At 33.8% G+C, this 23,997-nt stretch overlaps 1 protein-coding gene and 1 pseudogene across 1 annotated transcript; one reads left to right on the top strand and one right to left on the bottom strand.

Moving 5' to 3' along the window:
* The first annotated feature begins 2,294 nt into the window (after window positions 1-2,294).
* On the top strand, window positions 2,295-4,713 carry LOC142609315 (uncharacterized; annotated as a pseudogene).
* Window positions 4,714-16,033: 11,320 nt separating this feature from the next.
* On the bottom strand, window positions 16,034-20,618 carry LOC142609626 (cytochrome P450 81Q32-like). The gene is made up of 2 exons (XM_075781258.1): window positions 19,650-20,618; window positions 16,034-16,870 (listed from the first exon to the last, which is right to left on the bottom strand). Exons 1-2 carry the CDS (start codon window positions 20,535-20,537, stop codon window positions 16,244-16,246), a joined length of 1,515 nt encoding a protein of 504 aa, XP_075637373.1. The 5' UTR covers window positions 20,538-20,618; the 3' UTR covers window positions 16,034-16,243.
* Between the last annotated feature and the right edge of the window lie 3,379 nt (window positions 20,619-23,997).

Genomic DNA, 23,997 nt, shown 5'->3' with positions numbered 1-23,997 from the left:
TACAATACATGAATTAAGCTTGTAAAAAAATGTGTCATTAAAATAGGTATCAACAACTAGTAAACTTTGACTTTCACCTTTGAATTTATGTGTTATTATTATTTCATCTCTCTCTCTCTCTCTCTCTCTCTCTCTCTCTCTCTCTCTCACAAACACACACACACACACACATACACACACACACATAAATAAGTAAGTAACAAGTTTTATTGAGAAACAAAATTAACCTTATTTTCATTTCTCTAATCTCTTATTTGTATTAAAAGAAAACAAAAAGAATATGCTCTTCGTTTCTTTTATATTTCGTTATATTTGCATGTGAAAGAAAATATGAGTCATATTAGATTGATTCAACCTATCAAAGACTAGACAAAGATCATAAAATATTTTAGCCCAATTTTTACCCAATCAAGTTGAATTCACTTGATTTTACCTATTTGTCATGGTTACATGTGAAAATTTTTGAGTTTTGAATTAAATACTACCCCATATGGGTATGAATCAAGTGCACTCAAGGAAATTGACCCATAAAATACAGACCCCCCCCCCCCCTCCCTTTTTTTAAGAAATAAAAATTAGTTAAATTACACATTGCACCCTTTAACTTAATTTGTTCAAAATTTAATTAAGTCTTATAACTTCTAGTTTACTCATACTCCATTTTTTTTTTCAATGTAGTCCTTGCATCCACTTCAATTAGAGAGATATCAATTGTGTCCCAAAATGACGTAATTTTAGTATCTTTTTAATAAAAAAATTTACAAAACAACATCATTTTTAGGATACCTATATGCACAATGCGATGGAATTAGACAAATAACTACATTGAATAAAAGTAACTCATAGATCTGAAGTGAATAAATCTAAAGTTACAAGATTTTATTGAATTTTGAGTAAAATTAGAAAATCAATTTATAATTGAGCAATACTGTGGGGAGTAAAAAGACCCTGATGGGCCATGCTAAGGAAGGCCGACCTGCTCTTGGGTTTAGAACTTGTTATTACTACGGGTCGGCCCATACGTCGAGAATCCGAGGATCCAGCCGAGGGTGAATTTCCCTTCGGACGAACACCGGAGAACCCGGGACTTCATGGTAAAGGTTAGGGAATGATACGGTCAAGACCAATGGTTAAAGGGGGTGAACCCTTGAATGTCCTAGAAGCACTGATGTTAGAGAAATACCAAAGATAAAGGTTGCCACCTCCACATTAAAGACCCTGCACCTACCACCCTGGCCGCATTAATGGGTAAGTGACACCTGAACAGTGGAAGGGAAATTTCTGGTTACTATTCAGAGGCACTGAGAAAAGAAATATCTAGGTTAAGGGGGAGTTAGGGCAACACGTGTACAAAGGATCAAAAAGAGGAGTATTTAAGGAGCAACCTAGAACAGGAATAAGGGGCACCCTTTTTTGTAATCGAAAAGAAAAAGAAAAAAGAGAAAGAGAGAATATAAGAACAGCTCTCGGCTTACGTCCGAGCAGGTTGATTTACAATATTCCTTGTTGTTTTCAAGTGTTTGCAATCTTTGGCTTGTCATTTAATCCTCAGACACTTCTAACCTGGGTTTCAAGCCCACACTCTACAAATTCATATTGTTTAAAGCTCATTGGGCCTAAGCCCGTAACTGTTCTTGGGGCCAGGTGCAATTGTGCACTTACAAATACTATATTTATAATATTTTCACAATAACAAAGCTTAGATAACAATCTGTTGTTAATTAACATTTAGACTTACCACTAGCATTATTTTTTGTAATTTGTCGCCTAAGATTTGTTTTGAAATTATTGTGTCTTTGGCTCTCTGCATTTATTTTTTATTCTTTGATAAAATGTCTCTACCTTTATTGCGTTTGCTTCGATAGTCCGACTTCTCTCTCTCTCTCTCCGCCGCTCATCGGTGACACGGGTAAGTTAGTTTCTCTTTCTCTCACCCCTTCAATCATTTCTTTTCATGTTCTGCTTTTCTGTACTTGATAAGTAGGTGGGGCTGGAGTTTCATGTTTTTGCTGTGGATAACCATTTAATCTTAGTTTGAAATTGTTTCTGCTCGGTTCCCTACGAAAAACTAACTAAAAGTTTGTGTCTTTAACCCTTCCCACTCAAAATACTAATGACCCACTTTGTGTTTTAGAGAAAATCTTACTTATTTCACTTTGTCAAAGCTGAATGTGCGACAAAGTTTCTAACTTTCGTTGCAAACGACTCAATTATCTTGATTGTAAACAATTCTGATTGTGCGTTATGTATCTTGAAAATGCTACTGTTATCGGTAGGATTGAGTTTGGGCTTCAATGGCTCAATTTGATTGTGACTATGCTGTATCATGCTTATGTGGATGCCGAGAGCCTTGATTAATTTGTTTTGGATTGAGATGATGTTAGTCTATCTCTTTATGTAATAATGAGTTAGATGAAGTTATTTTCTCTTTTGATTCCTTTTATCTAAAGCTGTCAACCTGAAATGACATACCCATATTGACTAGTATTGAAATATATTTAGTTAACCTTTCCAAACTAAAACAGCTTCCAGTGGGTATTCACAAGAATGAATTATCGTATCGGCCGCTATACAGATTGGAGCTTATATTTGTGTACATACACGTGCATGACACCGACATAGACACACATAAGGCTTATTTAAAACAGAAATATGTACTCATTGGGTACCTGCAGGTCTTTTTTTGTGGGAAACTATAATATTGAATGAAATTCAACGTGTTTGATTAAAAGAAATTTTACTTGGGAGAATTTAAAATCAACTAATTTGTGATGCTAATGCAAACTGTGATTGCTGATATTATATACAGGGTTTTTCCGGCGCAAAAATGTGAATTCTAATTAAATTTTTAATAGGCTCTTAGCTGTTTGTGGAGGATCCCTGTAGCAGTTTTTTATCCTTGTTATTTGTTGCTAGGTTGTAGCTCTTGCTTTGTTGTTTTTGGATGTTTTCAGCTAGTTTCTGCTTCTTGTTACGTTGGTTTTAAATTAAAATTTTTCTTATTCATAAAATTTTTTTTAAAAAAATCTTCTTTCATGCTTTTTCATCCCAACAAAAATCAAATTTTGATGGTTTGATTATCTGTTAGTTTTTGCAGGATGTTGTGCATCTAAGTGGTGTTTGCCCAAGGTAAGATGACTATCCTGAGATTGAAAATGTTAGAATGTACTACCCTATATGCTTTCTTGATTTCATTGGTAATGTGCAGACACATAAAAAATTGCCTCTTAATTGAATCCATTCAGGAAGGGCTATAATTGGGACATTCTGACTCAAAATTTTGATTCTGTTCTCTTAAATGATTTGATGTTGAGAAGGTACCGCTGGAATTGAAGGAGCCAACTAATGCAAAACAGGCTCTGGCTTTTTTCCATTGGTCAGCACAAAGGAAAATGTTTGAACATGGGAATTGGTCTTACTGTATCACAATTCATATTATGGATGCTCGAGCATTGCTTGAATCAGTTTTGAAAAAAAATGCAGGGAGCCCTTTTAGATTTTTCAGTTGTGGATTCTCTACTTTGAAGTTTCAAGATTACTGTTTCAACTCTATTTGTATTTGATTTGTTAGTACAGGCTTATGCTAAACTCAGAATGTTTGAGATTGCTTTTGAAGTCTACTGCTATTTGGAAGAATGCGGCTTCTCTTCAAACCTTATAAGTTTCAATACTTTGATTCATGTTGTTCAAAAATTTGATCAAGTCCCTATAGTTTGGAATATTTATGAGCATATGATTCAAAAAAGAACATATCCAAATGAGGTAACAATCCAAACCTTGATAATTGCATTGTGCAAGGAAGGGAATTTGCAGAAATATGTCGAAATATTGGACCAGATCCATGGTAAGAGATGCTCTCCTTCAGTGAATGTTAATACCAGTTTGATCTTAAAGATTTTAGAGGAGGGAAGAATTGAAGATTGTATGGTATTATTGAAGAGAATATTGCAAGTGTATGATTCTTGATATAGCTGCTTATTCACTAATTGTTCATGCTAAAGTAAGGCTTGGTAATTTGGAGTCAGCATGGAAAGTGTGTGAAGAAATGCTTGATAGAGGTTTACAAGAAAATCCTTATATCTGTACTTTGTTTATAGGAGTACATTGTAAGTAGGGAAGAATAGCAGAAGCACATTGCCTAATGAAGGAGATGGAAGATCTGGGTTTGAGGTTTATAGCGAATGTCTTGATCTTATCATTGAGGGGTGTGCTAAAGCAGGAAAATTGGAAGAAAGTTTAATGCATTGTGAGAAAATGTTGGAGAGGAGACTTGTACCTAGTTGTTGGGCTTTCAATGAGATGGTAGGAAAGCTCAGTGAAATTGGGAACTTGGAGCAGGCCAATGCAGTGTTAATTGTTTTGTTAGATAGAGGATTCCTGCCTGATGAGATTACATACTCTCATTTGATTGAGGGTTATGGAAAAAAAAAGGTGAGTTTCATAAAGTTCTCAAATTCTACTATGAAATTGAGAATAGATCACTCTCTCCTGAATTATTGGTCTATGCGTCATTGATTAGGAGCCTTTGCCTGTGTGGGAAAGTAGAGGAAGCAGAAAAAATATTTGAGGATTATGAAAGAACGTTCACTGGCCCCAACTGCGTGCAGTTACGAGACATTGATTGCAAGCCACTGTAAAAAAGGTGATAGAACAAGGGCTCTTCACCTTCAGGGTGAAATGGTTTCACAAGGACTGAAGCCTAGTTGTTCGTAGCTTTCTGGTTAAAGTGCAGAGAACATTGAAGACTAGCTTCTTTTAGGAAGCATAGTTAGTGTCCACTTGGGATAAAGAGTAACTCCTATTAACTTTAAAAAGCTTGCTCTAGCAATTTGCCATACTATACTGCTGACCTGGACCCGAATTGCACCAACTCAAGTAAATAGGACAAGTAGAAAGGGTCCCATATATACACAAAGAGAAGGCCAACATACACAGGAAGGATGGTTTTGGTAGTTCCTTTCCACTTGTACTCGTTTTTTTTTTTTTTTGGTGTTGATAACTTTGCTGAAAGATGATACTTTCGTCAACCATTTATTCTCTCTCTCTCTCTCTCATAACAAATGGAATAGGAGAATTCAAACCTAATTTTTCAGCAATGGCATAACTTCACAATACTATTTTCGGGCAAAATGGGAAATTAGCAATAATTTCCAAACAATATAATTAGTAGTTACTATTTACAAATTATATTTTTTTACTAACATCTCGAGTCTAAAAGACTCGATTTTGGGCCTAAAAATCGAGTATTTGACCTGAAAATCAAGTATCTAAAACTCGATTTACAAGCCAAAAAAAAATTAAGTCCAAGTCTTTTACCATTCATTCCTAGAAATACACAACAACCGCCAAAACCCACCTTTTGCCTATCCCACATCAAAATCCATCCACCACCATGGGAAGATCATGACTAAGCAAAACCCACCACACACAAACAAACAAACCAACCAAAAAAAAAAAAAACCCAACGCGAGCAAGCCCAGCAAAAAAAAAAAAACCCATATCTATTAACATACATATGTACATTATTATTATTTTGGATATATACAGAATAATTTAAACCTACAGCATCTACTCTATGATAATTGCTTTTATCATCAGAGTAAAACTCCAATTGATCTTTTGTGTAGGCGGGATTTCAACCTCAATCCCCCTTATTGCTAGACATTTCTATATATTATCATATTATTCTACCAAGTTTTATATGTATCATTTTCCATTCAACAATCCAACTCAAGCAATATTTTCTGCAGGAACCAATGGAAGGCGACGTTGTTGATTCATGGGGACTTGCCCATTCACCTCATTACGCCAAATGAAATTCTTGAAGACAACAGTCAGAAAAATAAGTGACATTGCAAAAGCACCATAAAAAAGGTTCCTATTGAGCAGCAAGTCCAAGCTCAAGTGCATTGTCAAAGTAGCCGTGACTTCAAAGATGCAATAGTGGCGGCCAGGCTTCAGTAAATTGATTATAGAGAGGGCATCAAATGTGAAAAGTAAACTCCTTACAACACCTGCAATTTCAGAGAATTTTATCTTTTGGTGATAAGTTGGCCTCACTGGATATGGTGCCTTAAAGGGACTCATAAGCTTGTGCCCTGTTTCTGAAGTCAGAAAACATAGTCCAAACATAATTATAAAATCTCCAATTGATTTGAACATAAAATGTTTCCTAAATCTCTCACATGCAGCATTAAAGAACCCAAATAATAAGAGACACTGGAGTGCAACTGTGTGCAAGATTGCCACCAAGAAAATAACACCAACATGACCTCCAATCTTTAAAAGGTAAAATTGAGTTGCAGTGAAGGTGGAAAGAGCACAAAGAGAACTAATCAATCCTAGAAGGAACCAAAAGACTCGAACAGAGGTCACCCGGGGTTGAACATTTATTGTGAACCACCTTTCTAGGGGGGTTAGGCGAACATGATCGTGGAGGTGATCATCACCTTCAACTTGCGGAGCCTGTTGGTTCCAAAGATTTCTCCACCAATATTGTACTGCTTGCCAAAATGTAACTGTTGACATGTCATCATGCACTTCATTTGGTACATTCCAAGATGCGTTATGTGCATCACCTGGCTCAGGAGGTACATTCCTAGGCCCAATTGGTAATTGTGGATTCATGTGAAGAATAAAAATGGTCTGAATTCACCACTATAGAGGAAATGAGAGGAGGGAAAGATTGAATTTTGGGATTTGGTTAGGGAGCTAATGGGGTAGAAAAGCAAAATTCTTTATCAGTCTTCAAGGCATTTGCTCCTATGGATGGGGATAATAAACAGGTAAATTCCTTTTAACATTTTCATTTGGGAATCATTTATATGTACATTGAATAGGAAAAGGAAAGGATAAAAGAAGAATGAGAAGAAATATTATTCCCAATGTTCAGTAAAAGAAAGGATACAAAAAGAATGAGAAGAAAGATTATTCTATAGTAAAAGAAAGGATAAAAGAAGAATGAGAAGAAAGATTATTCCAATGTTCATAGTAACTTCTAGTACTTGATCCAAAACGTAATAGTTTAAGCAAAGAAAGTAACATATATATCACACATCTTTCATTCACATTACTGGAAATTCATTGTGTGATGAAGGTTAATTAAACTGGCAATCAAGGGGTATGGAGAAGAGGACTAGAGTGAACTCACTTGAAAATGGATTTTGATTTTGGTTTTGAAGTTGGTGGGAGAGTTGCGGTGTTTTGCTTTTTATATTGGTCTTCAAAGAGCATCTTTTCCAAACCTCTACTTGTACATAAATAAAAAATTAAAGCACAGAAGATAGACTCAAAGTAGATTCCAAATTATTTTTATAGGTAAAAGAAAACGTAGAGTAGGCAAAGAAAGAAAATTCCTACAAAAATTATAATAAAAGGAATGGAATCAGTTAAGTCGCTTCATGAAAAGAGCATGGAACCAATACCAATTTGTAATGCCAAATTTAGTATTTTATAGGTTAAAAAAAAATTAAACAAATAAGTAAATAATAAACAAAAGGCTAATAATGTACATTCATATCAGATAAAATGTGAGTTTATTCCACCATTTTCACAGCCCATGTGAATGAATACTAGTCATCTTTCTTTAGAGAAAAAAAAAATACAAAATCTCGTCATCTTGACAACATATAGAATGATGATTATGGATTTAGGTGAAAGATTTTGATAATCAGAGATATTAAGAGCATTAATATTGGTAGTGCTAAAAAGTTAAATTGCTATTTTTTGTACCACCATATATAAAAAGTGAGCAACATTGCTACAATGCACATCTATCTATAGATGTGCACTGTAGCTGAGAGCTTAAAAAATTAATTTTTTATTCCCAGCTCGATTAAAATATTATTTTTTCCTTTTTTTTTTTCTTTTCTTCTCAAAAATCTCACAATCTCTCAACTCTCTCTCTCAACTTTCAGACCTCTCACGCCGCCGACCCACGCCACCACAGACCCAATTCCGACCACGGCAACCCCCACCACCACCACCACCACATCTTCTCCCATCTCTCTCTTTCCTCTCTTCTTTGTCTCTATCTCTCCAACAACCACCATATGAGAAAGAGGAGCTCATCCACCCACCACCACACACACCCCAAAAATCACCAAAAAAAAAAAAAAATCAGCAACCTTTACACGGACCAATCTACACGGACCTAGACCCATCGATCTACATGGACCACTGATGAGCAAACCCACCACCACCACCAATCAACACGGACCTAGACCCATTCCACGGACCAAATCCACAGACCCAAACACACGAACCCAAACCACAGCACCTCTACAGACCCACCATGCTCAGCCATCGCCGATCTACTTGGAGCAAGTTCACCTCCATGGACCTACCATGCTCAACCATTGCTGATCTACACAAAGCAAGGTTTGAGAGAGCTAATATGAGAGAGGGAGAAAGAGAGAGCTGATTTGAGAAAGGAAGAAAGATTAAGAGTTGAGATCGGTGACTAAAGAGAGAGAGAGAGATAATAGAGACTGAGGAAAGAGAATAGGGTTTTTTTTATATTTATTTGGAGAGAGAGAGTGAGAATAAAATAGTAATTTTTTTTTTCTGTGTCCTCCGACTCACTATTCACAGTTGATAAATTTTTTGGGTAGCGATTGCGGCAGCGGTGGAAGAGTTGGTGGCGGCAACAGTAGTGGATTGTTTTTTACTGTAGTGGATATATTATTTTATTATAGTGGATATATTATTTTATTGTAGTAAATACATTATTTTATTGTGATGTTTATATTATTTTATTGTGTTGAAAACTAAACCAGATCCACTGCTGCAACATGTTTTGTAAAGTGAGTAGGTAAAAATTTGTGGAGCTAAAAAGCTAAATTTTTAACTCCACTGCTGTGGATGCTCTTATAGGTAAAAATTTTACCTGCTTAGTTACTGTGCACGGTCCCAAAGCTTAAATTAAATAATATTTTTTATTCCCACCTCTCATTAAAATAATATTTATTCCTTTCTTTTTTCTCTTTCTTTTTTTCTTCATTTCACCCGTTTCACTCATCCTTCTCATCCATCATCCTTACTGATTCATCATCCTCTTCACCGATTCATCATCTCTCTGTTCAATCAGCCATCGTCGACCCAATTCCGTTCATTCATCATCCTCCTCACCCATTCCGTGCCGCCTTTCCCTTCCCCATCGCCAATCTCCTTTCCCTTCTCTGTCGCTGTTCTCCTCTCCCTTTAATATTTTTTCTCTCTTCCTCCACCTCACCGGCCTGCCCAGCCACCAATCGAATGCCTCAAAAAGCTCTTCCCTGGAGTACTCTGTGTTGAGTTCGGCTCTGACTGTGACTTCAATCCGCCCCTCTCTCTCTGCTATCTTATTTTCTCTGTCGTGGGTGTGGTGGGTTTGTGTTTGTGTTGCTAGGTGTGGTGGGTTTGTGTTTGGTTGATTTAGTGTTGCTGGGTTTGTATTTGTGTTCGTGTTGTGGCTGATTTGGGATGGGGTTGCTAGCTTTTTTTTTTTTCTTCTTCCCATATGAGTTTCACACTGGTGGTGGTAGGGGTTTCATACTGGTGGGGGTGGTGGTGGTGGTGGTTAAAGATAGTGAAGTAAGTTAATAAATAAATGAATTGTTTATTATAGTATATATATTATTTTATTTTTCTATTTATGATATTTTATTGTGTTAAAAACTAAAATAAAACCATCGACGTGAGTGTTTTGTAAAAGTGAGGAGGTAAAATTAATAAAGTAATGTTTAATAGAGTCAACTAGTTAAAATTATGGCTCTACCGTTGTTGATGCTCTAATAATATATTTTATAACGACTTATTACTAACTTTACGTGGTGTTCCCTCTATTCCCATTTTTATTTTAATTTTCATCTTTGGAAATTCAACTTTTTGTGAAATGTGATTGCTTTAACCTGCAAATTATGAAGATATATTATTTTTCAAACTAGCCCTCTTTTGTTTAGCTTGTTTTATTTTATTTTAAACTAAATTATATTTTTAACCCTTAAAATTTAGAGGTTATTTTCATTGTATGTACTATGCTGTTCTTTAAAGGGTAAACGGCGTATTTATCCTTTACATCATATTTCAATTTGGTCTCTAACATTTTTAATTGTGTCAATTTAGTCCCTAACCTTTTAGTTCTGTGTCAATTTAGTCACTAGCATTATTTTTTAGATAGAAATTGCTAACATGGCTAACAGCCAAAATAAAAAATTAGTTTCTACTGATATGGCAATAAACTAATTTTTTATTTTGGCCATTTGCAACGTCTTTTGGATAATAGTAGGAACTAAATTGACACGTCACAGAAAGGTTAGGGACCAAATTAATACAATTGAAAGGTTGAGGATCAAATTGAAATATAGTGTAAAGAATAGGGATCAAATATGTAGTTTACCATTTTTTTAAATTTTTCCTCAAAAATAGTTCTTTAAATTTGAGATTTTTCATTTTTGTCCATTAAAATTTATTATGTTTTCAAGATGGTCTTTCCCTCTATATCCATGACTTTTTCTTTTTAAGAGAAACATATTAATGGCTAATTTGACCATTAAGAATAAAAGAATAAAAAATAAACAATCGGTTTGTTAATCTTGACAGCTAGGTTGAGCACGGAGATGGAGATCCCATACTCCTCTTATTTCTGATGATTATAGATATTTAGTAAAAAAAATTTCAAAAAATAAATCTAAAGAAAAGCTTTTGTAGTATGGCTGAGCAATAATTATTTTATGTATTGGATATATACGTCATTTTCCTCTCAATATGTGGGTTTTAACTTGAGGCTTGGGGGGAAAAATATAAAAGAGAAATATATAAATTTATAGTACAGATCTTCTTTCTCACCAACATAAACTATATTATAGAAAAAAGAAGACACTACAATTGCATATCTTGTTCCGCATTTATGAAAAAGAACTTCTATTAGCATACATATGTACATTATTATTATTTTGGATACATACAGTAGAATTTAAATCTATAGCATCTACACTATGATAATTGCTTTTAACATCAGAGTAAAACTAATTGGTTTTTTGTACCGGCCGGATTTCAACCTCAATCCCCTTTATTGCTAGACATTTCTATACATTATCATATTATTCTACCAAGTTATACATGTATCATTTTCCATGCAACGATGCAACTCAAGCAATATTTTCTGCAGGAACCAATGGAAGGCGACGTTGTTGATTCACAGAGACCTGCCCATTTACCGCATTATGCCAAATGAAATTCTTGAAGACAACAATCAGAAAAATAACTGACACTCCAAAAGCACCATAAAAAAGGTTCCTATTGAGCAGCAAGTCCAAGCTCAAGTGCATTGTCAACGTAGCCGTGACTTCAAAGATGAAATACTGGTGGCCAGGCTTCAGTAAATTGATTATAGAGAGGGCATCAACGGTGAGAATTAAACTCGTTACAACACCTGCAATTTCAGAGAATTTTATCTTTTGGCGATAATTTGGCTTCACTGGATATGGTGCCTCAAAGGGACTCATAAGCTTGCGCCCTGTTTCTGAAGTCAGAAAACATAGTCCAAACATAATTATAAAATCTCCAATTGATTTGAACATAAAATGTTTCCTATATCTCTCATATGCAGAATTAAAGAACCCAAATAATAAGAGACATAGGAGTGCAACTGTGTGCAAGATCGCCACCAAGAAAACAACACTAACATGACCTCCAATCTTTAAAATGTAAAATTGAGTTGCAATGAAGGTGGAAAGAGCACAAAGAGAACTAATCAATCCTAGAAGGAACCAAAAGACTCGAACAGGAGTCACCCGGGGATGAACTTTTATTGTGAACCACCTCTCTAAAGGGGTTGGGTGAACATGATCATGGAGGTGATCATCACCTTCAACTTGCGGAGCCTATTGGTTCCAAAGATTTCTCCACCAAGATTGTGCTGCTTGCCAAAATGTAACTGTTGGCAGGTCATCATGCACTTCATTTGGTACATTCCAAGATGCATTATGTGCGTCACCTGGCTCAGGAGGTACATTCCTAGGCCCAATTGGTAATTGTGGATTCATGTGGAGAATAAAAATGGTTTGAATTCGCCACTATAGAGGAAATGAGAGGAGGGAAAGATTGAATTTTGGGATTTAGATAGGGAGCAAATGGGGTAGAAAAGCAAAATTCTTTATCAATCTTCAAGACATTTGTTCCTATGAATGGGGATAATAAACAGGTGAACTCCTTTTAACATTTTCATTTAGGAATCATTATATGTACATTGAATAGGAAAAGGAAAGGATAAAAGACGAATGAGAAGAAAGATTATTCCCAATGTTCAGTAAAAGAAAGGATACAAAAAGAATGAGAAGAAAGATTATTCCAATGTATAGTAAAAGAAAGGAAGAAAGAAGAATGAGAAGAAAGATTATTCCAATGTTCAGTAAAAGAAAGGATAAGAGAAGAATGAGAAGAAAGATTATTCCAATGTTCAGTAACTTATAGTACTTGATACAAAACGTAATAGTTTAAGCAAAGAAAGTAACATATATATCACACATCTTTCATTCACATTACGTGATAATGTAATTGCATGTGAATAGGTATGATTAAGGGTTTCTACGTGTGAAATAAAGCAAATAACCAACTGAAACTACATGTTTTTTGGGGTCAAGTGGAAGTCTTATTTTCTTGCATATATGGTGCATCTAACTTTCTTTGCTTCATAGTTTCATATTCTCAAATGCATGTTTCTTTATCTTATTATCACTTTCTCAAATTCTTGTCTTCACTCTCAAAATTTTCTCCCTTTGATTCACACTTTCTTAAGCTCGATCTCCTTCTACCAACATCACGACTCATCTTCACCCCTTTGGTCTCGTACTCTCACTTAGCAGTCATCTATCTCCAATCTCCCCCCACTAGCTAGGACCGCCACCTAACCGTCGTCTATATTATTGGTAAATATGGCTAAATAAACAAGTTTTGATTCAACAATGTAAACCCTAAAAAATTAGCAATAACAAAAATAATTAGATAGAGTTAGAAAGATTTTACAAACTATAGAATCACATAAAATGAATTGTTCTTGAAGGTTGATTCGTGCCACCCAGAGTAAAACTCAGTGTGAATGGCTCTCTTGTCGAACAACCTTGCATGATGAAATTATAGTGATTTCTTCAAATTGAACGCACACTCAAACAAAGAAATAGAGGAGTAGAAAAGCTATAGAGTGCAGCTGTAAAAAGGAAAGATGTTAAGAGGAAAAATAGGGTTGAAGGGTTTATAAGCCAAGGAAAAGAAAGAATAGTAGGCTGGCTCCAACAGTCATTGTGCATGCCCAACGAGCAGCTCATTAAATGCCCCCAACAAGGTTCTTAGGGATTGCCCAACGGGCTGAATAGAATTGGGCTAGATTGAAAAGAAAGGAAAAAACAATACAGCCCAAGAATGATAAGGACAAGCCTAAACCCAATCCAAGCTCAACTCTAACACTTAGCCCATTATTTTTCAAGTTTCCACTTAAGATGGATAGTGGCTTATAAACACATAACATGGTTCACTCCTAAACAACGTGGGACACAAAGTACAATGGTAATTGCTAAGTGTTTGAGACACAACCCACTCCAACATATATTTCATTGCATTCATTTGTCAACCTTGGCGATAATTTTTTAATTCAAAAGCATGACATTTTTAGTACTTATGATGTTCAGATTGTCTCCACTCAACCTTATTTTTTTTTTCTTACTTTTATTTTTTTAAGTTTACTAACAAAATGAAAGAAAATAACAGTAGCTTCAATTATTCATTTATTTTGTTTGTTTTAATTTTTATATTGAGTTTTATTTAGTCATCCATATCACATAATATAGGATTAAAATTATTATGTAAATTCACTAGCAATAAAAATTATAAAATTTAGAGATAATTTAATAAAATTTATGTAGTATGTTTGTAGTGTTAATTATTTTTCTATTAGCTATTATTATTGTTTAAAATTTTTAAATTACTTGGGGTAAATAAAAGTCCAATGCATACTATGATTATGTCCCATGCATCCTATTTTTTACTTGATTTATCTCTATTTCATGATTTAATATACAATTTTAGGGGTATCTAATTTCAAATATTTGGTCCATGACATCTTTTCTTCTTTTTGAAATTATTAGACTAGTATCGGGATGTTTTGATACAAAGGCCAAAAATGTAAGAACGGCCTAAATCTCCCCTTGGTTTGTTAGTGGAGAGTCAAACCCAAAATTCACAATGTATAGCAAACAAAGGCTAATGGTGCTTTGTGGAAAGAGAAATCAAAATAAGCTGAAATGCAAGAAAATGCAACAACAACAACAACAACAACAAAACTCTGAAACTTTGACTCATAGTTAGCCAAAAGTGGAAATTGAAAGAGGTCATGAGGAAGAGAGGAAAAGTTCCCTTATACCCATATTTCCACTCCCAAACTTTGGAATAGTGAGGGCCCATTTGGTTGGAGTATTGTGGTTTTAGTTTTCAAAATAATGTGAAAACTGTGATTTAAAAAGTTTACTAAAAACGCATCTTTTGAGTACTCATAATGAAAAAGATGTGTTTGGTAACATGTTTTTATAACATTTTTTAAAAACTTAAAACACATAATTGAGTGTTTGTTATGAGTAAGTATTTTTTAGAAAACATGTGTAATTATCTGAGATGAATAGTGTAAAGTGTATTAATAATATTGAAGAGAGAGAAAAATCCCTCATGCACCCAACTACTTCTATTGTAACTTCTCTTTGCCCTTTGCTTCCTATTGGCGTCTCTTAAAAAGTAAAAAACATTAATTTTAGAAAATTGATGACATGGCCTTATCCCTCGTTTGGAAGAAGGGAATGGAATGGAATGTAAATGAATGAAAAGAGTACTTTTATAATATTCTTCCCTTCTCTTATTTGGGAGTTTTAATAGAGAGAATAAAAGTCCAATCTCTTATTTGGGAGTTTAAATGGGAGGGAATGGAATGAGTAAGAGGAAATACTCATTCCTCTGTATTCTCTTAAAACCTTAAATTTCATTCCCTTGAAATTGAGAGGAATGGGAGGGGATGAAATTAGATTTAATGATTTTTTTTACTAAAACTCCCAAAATACCATTATATATTCAACCATTTATTTTAAAATAGGGGTTTAATAGTAATATTGTCATAAAATGATTCAATTCAATTCTCTCTATGTTACTCTCAAACAAGATTACTTACATTCCATTCATTTTCATTCATTTCCATTCCTTTATTTTAAAACATCCAATCGAGGTTACTTAATTTAATTTCATTCTATTCTTTTCTATTTCTTTCTCTTGCTTAAATACATTTTATTTCATTTCATTCCTTTCCATTCCCTTATAATCCTATTTCCTTCCCTTATAAACTCCCAAACAAAGCCTTAGTATATTTTTAACCATTAGAATTGTTAAGAATTTACAATGTAAAAATAATGTAACTCTTCTAAAATTACTCCAGATATAACTTAAACTAATCTCTTTTTATTGTTATTATGCATGAGTTGATATTCATTTGAATGACACAATATAGTGATACAACTAAAATATTGCCAAGTTGAGCTTTGAGATGTTTATATTTGATTTTGTGGTACTTTATTAAAAGTTCAAGCTCAAGCTCAAACTTGACTTAAGATAGCTCACTTTGAAAAAAAAAAAAATGTGTATATATATATATATATGTATATATATATATATATATATATATATATATATATGTATGTATGTAAGAGCAAATGAATATGTTTGTCCCATAAAAAGATCAATTAAATGACATCATTTCCCAAAAAAATTTATTTGAATACTCTATTAAATTAACAACTGTAAACCATAATGTCACATAAAATAGTACGAAAGCAATATGCTAATCTTTCCAAAACCTTTCTTATTCCTTATGCCTATAAACTATTAAGTTAATACAAATTATTACCACCATAAACTCTTGGTGCGATGGTCACTCCACAAGTATAAATGTTTGTGAGATGTGGGAGGTAAGGGCCGGAATTCAAGTCTCCAGGAGGAAATTTCACACACATATATACTTAGATTAAGGTAGAGTAGAATTTTATCTTATATTAAAAAAAATACAAATTATTATATAGGGCAAGCTAGAAAAAAAAGTAAAAATGTACTAATACAATAATACAATATAAATACTAGCAATATACTTATTACAATAACGTTTACTAAGTAACTAATATTAAAGCAATCTCTGGAAATATAGCTTGGCTATTCTTGATAACCTCAAGAAAATTGTTCAAAACTCATCCTCAGACATAGAAAGAATCTTAGCTATAATCGGGCGTGCTCTGCACATGGCTTCCAATGCCACAGCTTTGGGCATGGTGAACCCATTACCTTCAACCATGTCAACTTCTTCTTTACTTATCCTTTCCCACTCAAAACACTGAATTAATGACCCCAATGTCAAGCCTACTGTGCGTTGGGCAAGGCCTGCCCCGGGACAAGCCCTCCTTCCTAGTCCAAATGGCATTAACTTGTTTACATCACTCTCTCCACTTTCAAATCTCTCAGGCTTAAAACTAGTTGCATCATCCCATATATTAGGGTCTCTATGTATGGCCCATGCATTAACCAATAACATTGTCTCACGTGGAACATCATATCCTCCAATTGTACAATCTTCAGAGGACATGTGGGGTAAAAGCAATGGGGTTGCAGGATACAATCTAAGAGTCTCCAAGATTATATTTTGTAGATAGTGCAACTTAGAGACATCCAGTTCACTGATTAATTTTTCTTGTCCAATTTGATTATCCAGCTCAACCCTAGCCTTGTTCAACACTTGAGAATGATTGAGTAAATTGGACATTGCCCACTCTAATGTCATTGCCGATGTTTTAGTCCCAGCAGATAACAAGCCCTGCTTATTATACATTCAATAAGTTGTTAAAATCACGACAATAATTTAAAAGTAGAGTAAATTGCAAATTATACTCTTAAAATTTGGAAATATTTAGAATTTACACTCTGAAATTTCAAATTTTGGATTTTATCTCTTAAAGTTTGAAGGTGTTTAAATTTTACTCTCTAAAATTTGTGGGTGTTTGAATTTTACACCCTGAAGTTTCATAATATGGGGGTGTAAAATTCAAATACCCCAGAACTTCAAGGCATAAAATCCAAATTTTGAGATATTAATGTATAAAATTCAAAAACCCAAACTTCATAAGGTAAATTTCAAATTTTGAAACTTCAGGGCGTGTAAAATCACACCAAGAATTTTATTGATAGTTAATATTTTTATTTTTAGCTAATATCGATAGCTAATATTTATTTTAGAGATTCTCAAAATCACGCCAAGATTTTTAAAGTAAAAATGGATTAATAGCTAATATTTATTTTTACGAATTGATTAATAGTATTCTGACAAAGGATATCCTAATAAAATATCCCTGAGTCAAAAGGTTGAGATATTGTTGGTGTTCATTCTAAATTTCTACGTTACTATCGACACAACAAATTGGGCTCCAATGTAATAGATAGTCATACTAGATAGCACAAGTAGGGTAATATGCATTGGCCTAGTGTTTCGTCTAGTGAATATAGAAGAGCACTGGACAAAAGAATTAACCCAACTTTAGCTTACCTCTAGATGGTAAAAAACAAAATTTATATTTGTGAAAAGAGCAATATAACATAAAATAATTAATAAGATATGATTAAAGATTAATAAGTACCACAAAATTTCATTCGGTAAATGACTTATAACTCTCTATACTATTATATATAAAACTAGTCGCTGATTCGTGGGATGCACGGAAAAGTTGAACAAAAGTTGTAAATTTTCACTTATTAAAGTTACATCAATAAGAGAAAAATACAAAGGCCAATAGTGATAACACTAACGCCAATACTGTTATATAGTCTCAACCTTTAGATGAATAAAGTGACTTGGTTAGAGTAAAGAAAAATAAATGTACCAAATATTAAGTAAAGGTTGCTTTTAGTCATCTAGCTTAAATAGTAGAATTATTATAAAGAAAAATCCTTTGAACACTTTAAGCCAATAAATAAAACAAACCCTCCTCACGCACACAATAAGAGAAATTTGGAAAGAATAGATTTTGAAATATATAAATGTAAAAAAAGAATAAGAAGCACTGGTTGAACTTTGGCAATCATTCGTTGGATTGTGATGCCCTCATTATCTATCTTCTCTTTTCCTACTCCCATTGCTTAATTGTCTCAATCAATTCAAATTTTTTTTTTTTTAAACATTTAAGAAAAGCAATTTTGCCTAAATTAAAAAGTTACCAATTAACAATTCTAACTTTGTTTTAAACTTTTAACTTTACTAAAGCTGTTAGTAATCCAAATCCCAATACCAACAATTCAAATTTTTTATTTCTTTAATTTTTAATAAAGCATAATACAAATAATACAAATTGAATTTGGAAATTATCACAAAAATTCAACCATAAAATGAAATATATGAGTATTTAGTTCCTAAAGTCCTTGGTTCCATTTTTTTTGTTTGGGAAGTACCGAAGAGATTAGATTATACCTCATATGTTCAAAATAGTGCATACAACTTAATTGGTGTTGTAAAAGGAATTTTCTGTAATCACACTCCAACGAGAATATTAATCCATAGAAAAAGAGAGGCAAAACTTCAGTCATGAAGGTATATTATTTCATTAGTTGCTGCACAAAACATGATAGTACAAGAGAAAAACATAATTATCTTTTGTCAAACTTCCTAGGCAACTTTGACCACTTGATTATTCATACCAAGATTGGAACAAAACCGGCTCTGAAGATTATATTGAAATTAATTAATGTTAGTCACCACCTATAAATTCAATACTACGGTAAAGAAGTTATGATTTACGTCCTACTTCGGAGAAGGGAGAAAAACTCACCATAAAGTCCCCACTATGTATTATTTTGCTCGACCAATTTCCTTCTTTGTGACTCCATTAGTGAGAAGCAAATTTCATTAAGCATGTTTAGCCATTTAGGGTTTCTCGCTAGAGAGAGAAAAGACGCCATATGTTTAGCCATTAAAAGACTAAGATCAAGTTTTGATTTTGGAGAGAGAGAAAGAGAGTTTTATTTTTTATATATTAACATTGTTGATATGCAAGCTCTTAGAAAGTCAAAAAAAAAAAAATCAAAGGCATATATATAGATAAAGCAAAGGCCTTCAAAGTCAAATAGGAAAACAGAGATAACTTGCGTAGGGAAGAGTTCTTAAGTTTTATGTTTTAGTAGAAGTGTTTTTATTAATAATTATTATTATGTGGTAAAAAAATAATAATAATGTGGCAAGGAGAGGTCAATAAATAGTCAAAATTTTGGTTATATATATATATATTAGAGTCTCAAGTCTCAACCTTGCAAGAGAATCTTATTCTAAAAAAATGCAAAGATAGTGAGAAGAATATAATTACATAAACAACTTCCTGCTTAGAAATCAAGACTACGAGATTGATTTGCAGTTGACTTCAAATTTGTGTTATAAATGTTTTATTTAAACAATTGGGTCAGATTTGGTTATTTGATTACAGAATATCCAATATATATTTTCATCGTCTTTAACAATCTTGTTATTGATGTTATCAGCTTTTTAAGCATCTATTTCCAACAACAAAAATAAGAAGAAGGAGAAGAAGTAAAGAGAAATGACCTACACGTACCTGTATAAGCCCTTTGATAATTTGATCCGTGTAGTATTCGGGCTGTGATTTTTGCAAAGAAAGCAGATGATCGATCATAGTATTCCCCTTCTCTTCTGTACTCCTCTTCTCATCAATAAGACCTTGCAAGAATGCATCTGCCCTGTTGGCCAGTTTCATCAATCTTTTCTCCCAACGCCTACGATCAATCCACCGCAACAAGGGCACAAACTCTTGTGGATTTGAGGGCCCTGCTGACCCTGATATCTCTTTCATTATCTCCCTGAATTGCCTTGCTTCTTCCTCATCTTTCACGTCCTCCCCGTAGTATCTCTTTCCTGCCACCATTCTCATTATGATGTTAAATGTCAGCTCTGAGAACATTGATTTCAATTCTACCTTAGCAAAACCTTGGCACGAGTTTCGTGACAGCTTGCGTAGCAAGTGCTTGACTTCATTTTTTCGGATTCCTAGAAACATGTTGAGACGATTTGTTGAGAAGATTTCTAAGGCACTGATGCGGCGAAGGTTGCGCCAATGGTCTCCATAAGAAGCTGTTGCCATGGTGGTGTGGTTGTAGGCAACGTGCTTGGTGACTAGGAACCGAGGACGGTTGGCTAAAATGATGTCGTTCTTGGTAAAGCATTCTTCAACTGCAGATGGGGATGATACAATGACTACGAGTTGGGACCCAAATCGTAGAGAGAAGATGTTACCATATTTTTGTGAAAAGTGGTATAAAGTACGATGGAGGGGTTTCTTAATGAGATGGAGATGGCCTAAAATTGGTAGAGAAGGTGGGCTTGGTGGGTGGTGTTTGTGTTTTGTTCTTGTTTGGAGCAAGAACTTGAAAGCTACTGCAAGGAGGAGAAGAAGAGAGAGGGATGAGCATAGCAACATGTCTTCCATGTTTAACGACTCCTTAACTCCTATGTCCTTACTGGCACTGAATTTTTATTTTGTTTCTTTTCTTTTTTCTTTTTTTATCCTCTCTCACTTTCCTCTGATACTCAATGGACTTTTATAAGCGCACACCTTCTTTGACCAAGTTCTTCTTTTCTTTTCTAATATATTAGCTTGAATAATTCTAATATCACGTAAATAAATTAAATAAAATCTCAATTTTTACCAAAATTATCTTATATTATACATCGTAATTAGGTGTTTGTCATTTTCACTAAATACACCACTAGTATTGAAATTGTGATTTTTTTTTTATGTGCTTTTAGAATATTTGGTAATAAGTTTAGTAATATAAAAAATTTCCATTAAAAAAATGTAATACAAAAAATAAAAAACTTCACTACTTTCTTTTACCATATTGATTGAATTGAGATATTATAATTGATGTATAATAAAAATGGTATTTGTGGGATGGCAATGTAAAGTGATGTTACAATAATTACATATTATTCTAAATAATAATTAATAATTTTGAGTTTCTAGCTAGTATATAGTTTTTAGTATATAAGAGGAGTAATGTTACTATCACAAATTATTTTATAACACTTTTACAAATTATTAATGTGTCTAATTTCTTATTAGTTTTCATCTAAACTCACCATTAACATTACATTTTCATTTACCAATAACCACTCACTACATTAGTATTTTGTAAATTTTTTTGTAAAAAATTTTGTATTTCTAACATTACTTGTAGAAGAGAAAAGCCTTTTCAACATTGAGTTGTATAAAGTCAATTGAATTAATTGATATTTAAATATAAAAGATACTACTTAAGACCTCAGATTAGGATGCTTCCGTAAATGATGCTTTTTTTTTTTTTTTTTTGGTAGAAAGGGAAATTCATTCAAAACTAAGCAATAAACGAAGTATTTTTTCGTAAGAATCAGTAAATGATTTTGGTCTGTTTGTCTTTTTTTTTCTTTTTTCTTTTTTTAATGAAATGATGTTTTATAAGAAAAGTTGTTGGTGTGGGGACCATGTACACAGACTATTGTCGAATACATTTTATGTGGCCCAATTAATTGAAAGCAAAGAATTAACGGAGGAAATTGTGAAAAGTCAAGATACAAGAAGATAGCGCGGCTGCAGATTTCCCCAACTAAACATATGTTCCAAAAGAGGGGTGGAAACTTTAGTTCATCTTTTTATAGAATGTCCCTTTCACCTGGAGTAATTAGTAGAAACTAACTTCTACAGTAAAAAAAAAATAGTAGAAACTAACTTGCAAGTACCAACAGAGGAAGAGAGAAAATTTATATTATTCCAAACTATTTGTTACGGCAAATATTAAAAATGTGAAAATACTATTATCGTCCTTACATTTTTATTTTATTCTTGTTTTGGTCTTTATTTTATTTTTTTACTACTTTTAGTCCATAAAAAAAAAATATTTCATTTTGGTCCTTACTGTTACTCACTTAACGGAAATATTCTAGGTGACATAGCCAATAAAATAATACTAGCCTCTAAGCACACGCTCACGCGCGTGCTCAAAGAGGCTCTTCTTTTTTGGAAAAATAAATTAATAATTTACATCTATTATAATTTGATATTATTACATTTTCTAATCACAAAATATCTAGTGTGATGAGTATTATGAGTTTGTAGGTGAAATAATTTTTTCATCACATATAGGTATTTTGTGATTGAAAAATATAGTAATATCAAATTATAGTATATGCAAATTATTAATTTTTTTTTCTAAAAAGATAGAAGAGCATGTGAGCGTGTGCTTAGAGGCTAGTAGTGATTATGAGGCTACTAATCCTTAATTTTATTAAATATAGGAAAACAAAAAAGTTGAACAAAAAATTACTTTTGGGTCAAACCCTTGCTTAAATTCATTTTTTCAATTTCTCTATTAATTCATCGATAAAAAGTTATGTAAACAAAATTGATAGAGAACATCATTCAAATACTTAGAAGGCCAAGCAAACACCATTTGCTACAAATTTTATAAGAAAAAAGTGTATTTCACCATATTCTACTACATGTAGTAGTTGCCAGTATTATATTTCATGTTGGAAATAGTTTGTGTTTTGCCTTAACTTTCTCAAGAGCCAAACAAAAAGCTAACCCCAGTAATGTTTAATTTATCACCTTTTTTTTTTTTATATGCGTTTAATATATCACCTTGTTGTTAACATAAAATCATCAAGCAAGAGAATTATGCACCTTCAGTGGACCTTCCTACCAAGACGGGTTCTTCTCATTCGTCTGCAAAAAGGCTACCAACTGAAAAAGTTGACTGTCACAGTAAGAAACAAAAGTTGGTGATGGGGTTGCCTACCAGCCAAGGGTCTGGCATAATGAAGTTGCTCCCTAAGCTGGGAATAGGTAAGGGCAAGGGTTTGATGGTGAATCCAGACCCCGTCAAAGAGAAACCTCCTATTCTGCTTAGAGAGGACCCGCAGTACGCCCTCACTCAAGTGACTTCCATCATCAAGGAGGATTACGAAGATCTTGGTAACCACACAACAGAAGCAATGGGAGAGACTTGTCTATTCAGCCTTACTCAGGTAGGTACCCGTCATATATATGCTTTTTCATGTTTCTTAATACTGCGAGCTTACTCATTGATATTGGTGCAAGGGGTCCTTATGCCAAAGGAATGATGGACTGTTGCCTTTCACAAGAGAAGACTCTAGAGCGTGTCCGCGCAAAGGCAAGGGCGACGATGGAGGAACTCGACGAGTTGAAACTTTGGAAGTTTCGTCATGAAGAGAAGCTAAAACTGTTCGAACAGGCTCGTGAAAATTTGGAAAAAGAGGTGGAGTTATTGAGGGAGATGGTAAAAGCTGACGACGACAAAGTCCGTCAAGCCAAGATTGATGCTGTAAAGGAATATCGAGATTTCGACGCCCTTCTGGCAGAACTGGGCTCCTCCTTTGGCGACGCGTTCGATGATTGTCTTCGTCAAGTGAAAGCCTCATTTCTTGACTTGAACCTCGCTCATATCAATATAGACACCGAGGATCAGACCCTTGCCCGGCCCGTCAACTCTGAAGGGATGGATGAGCTTTTTGGCGAAGGTCCTAATGATGACGAGGCCCCAAAGGTTGGTGAAAAAGGACCCGTCGAGGATGACGCCCGTCAACCTTCACCAAAAGGTTCTAATGCTAACAAGGATACCGTTGTGGTTTAGGAGTAACATGTATTTATTTTTATTTTGAATATCAGAAATGTATGGGAGAACAGCTAATTCCAACCGTTGTCATTCGCTTGTTTTAATTTGTTTGTGTTGTGCTCTGACTAATTTTTTAATGAATCCATCTTCTTTTGGCCGTCCTCGTTAATTTTTATCCTTCATCCAGAAATTTTATCTTGTTTCGAATGATCCATTTACTATATCATTTTAGTGAACGTAGTCCTTTGTGAGACGATCTGTCCACTAAATGTTAAA

Source organism: Castanea sativa, chromosome 9, assembly GCF_040712315.1.
Source record: "Castanea sativa cultivar Marrone di Chiusa Pesio chromosome 9, ASM4071231v1".
NCBI classification, from domain to species: domain Eukaryota; kingdom Viridiplantae; phylum Streptophyta; class Magnoliopsida; order Fagales; family Fagaceae; genus Castanea; species Castanea sativa.
The sequence above is the reverse complement of the archived record's forward strand: the minus strand, read 5'-3'. Positions and strand labels throughout refer to the sequence as shown.

What these genes read in the sequence shown, in the direction of transcription:
- LOC142609626 (XM_075781258.1), bottom strand. Translation starts at nt 20,537, where the DNA reads ATGGAAGACATGTTGCTATGCTCATCCCTCTCTCTTCTTCTCCTCCTT. An exon ending in TTATCAAAGGGCTTATACAG is followed by an intron (nt 16,871 to 19,649) that starts GTACGTGTAGGT and finishes TATAATAAGCAG; the next exon opens with GGCTTGTTATCTGCTGGGAC.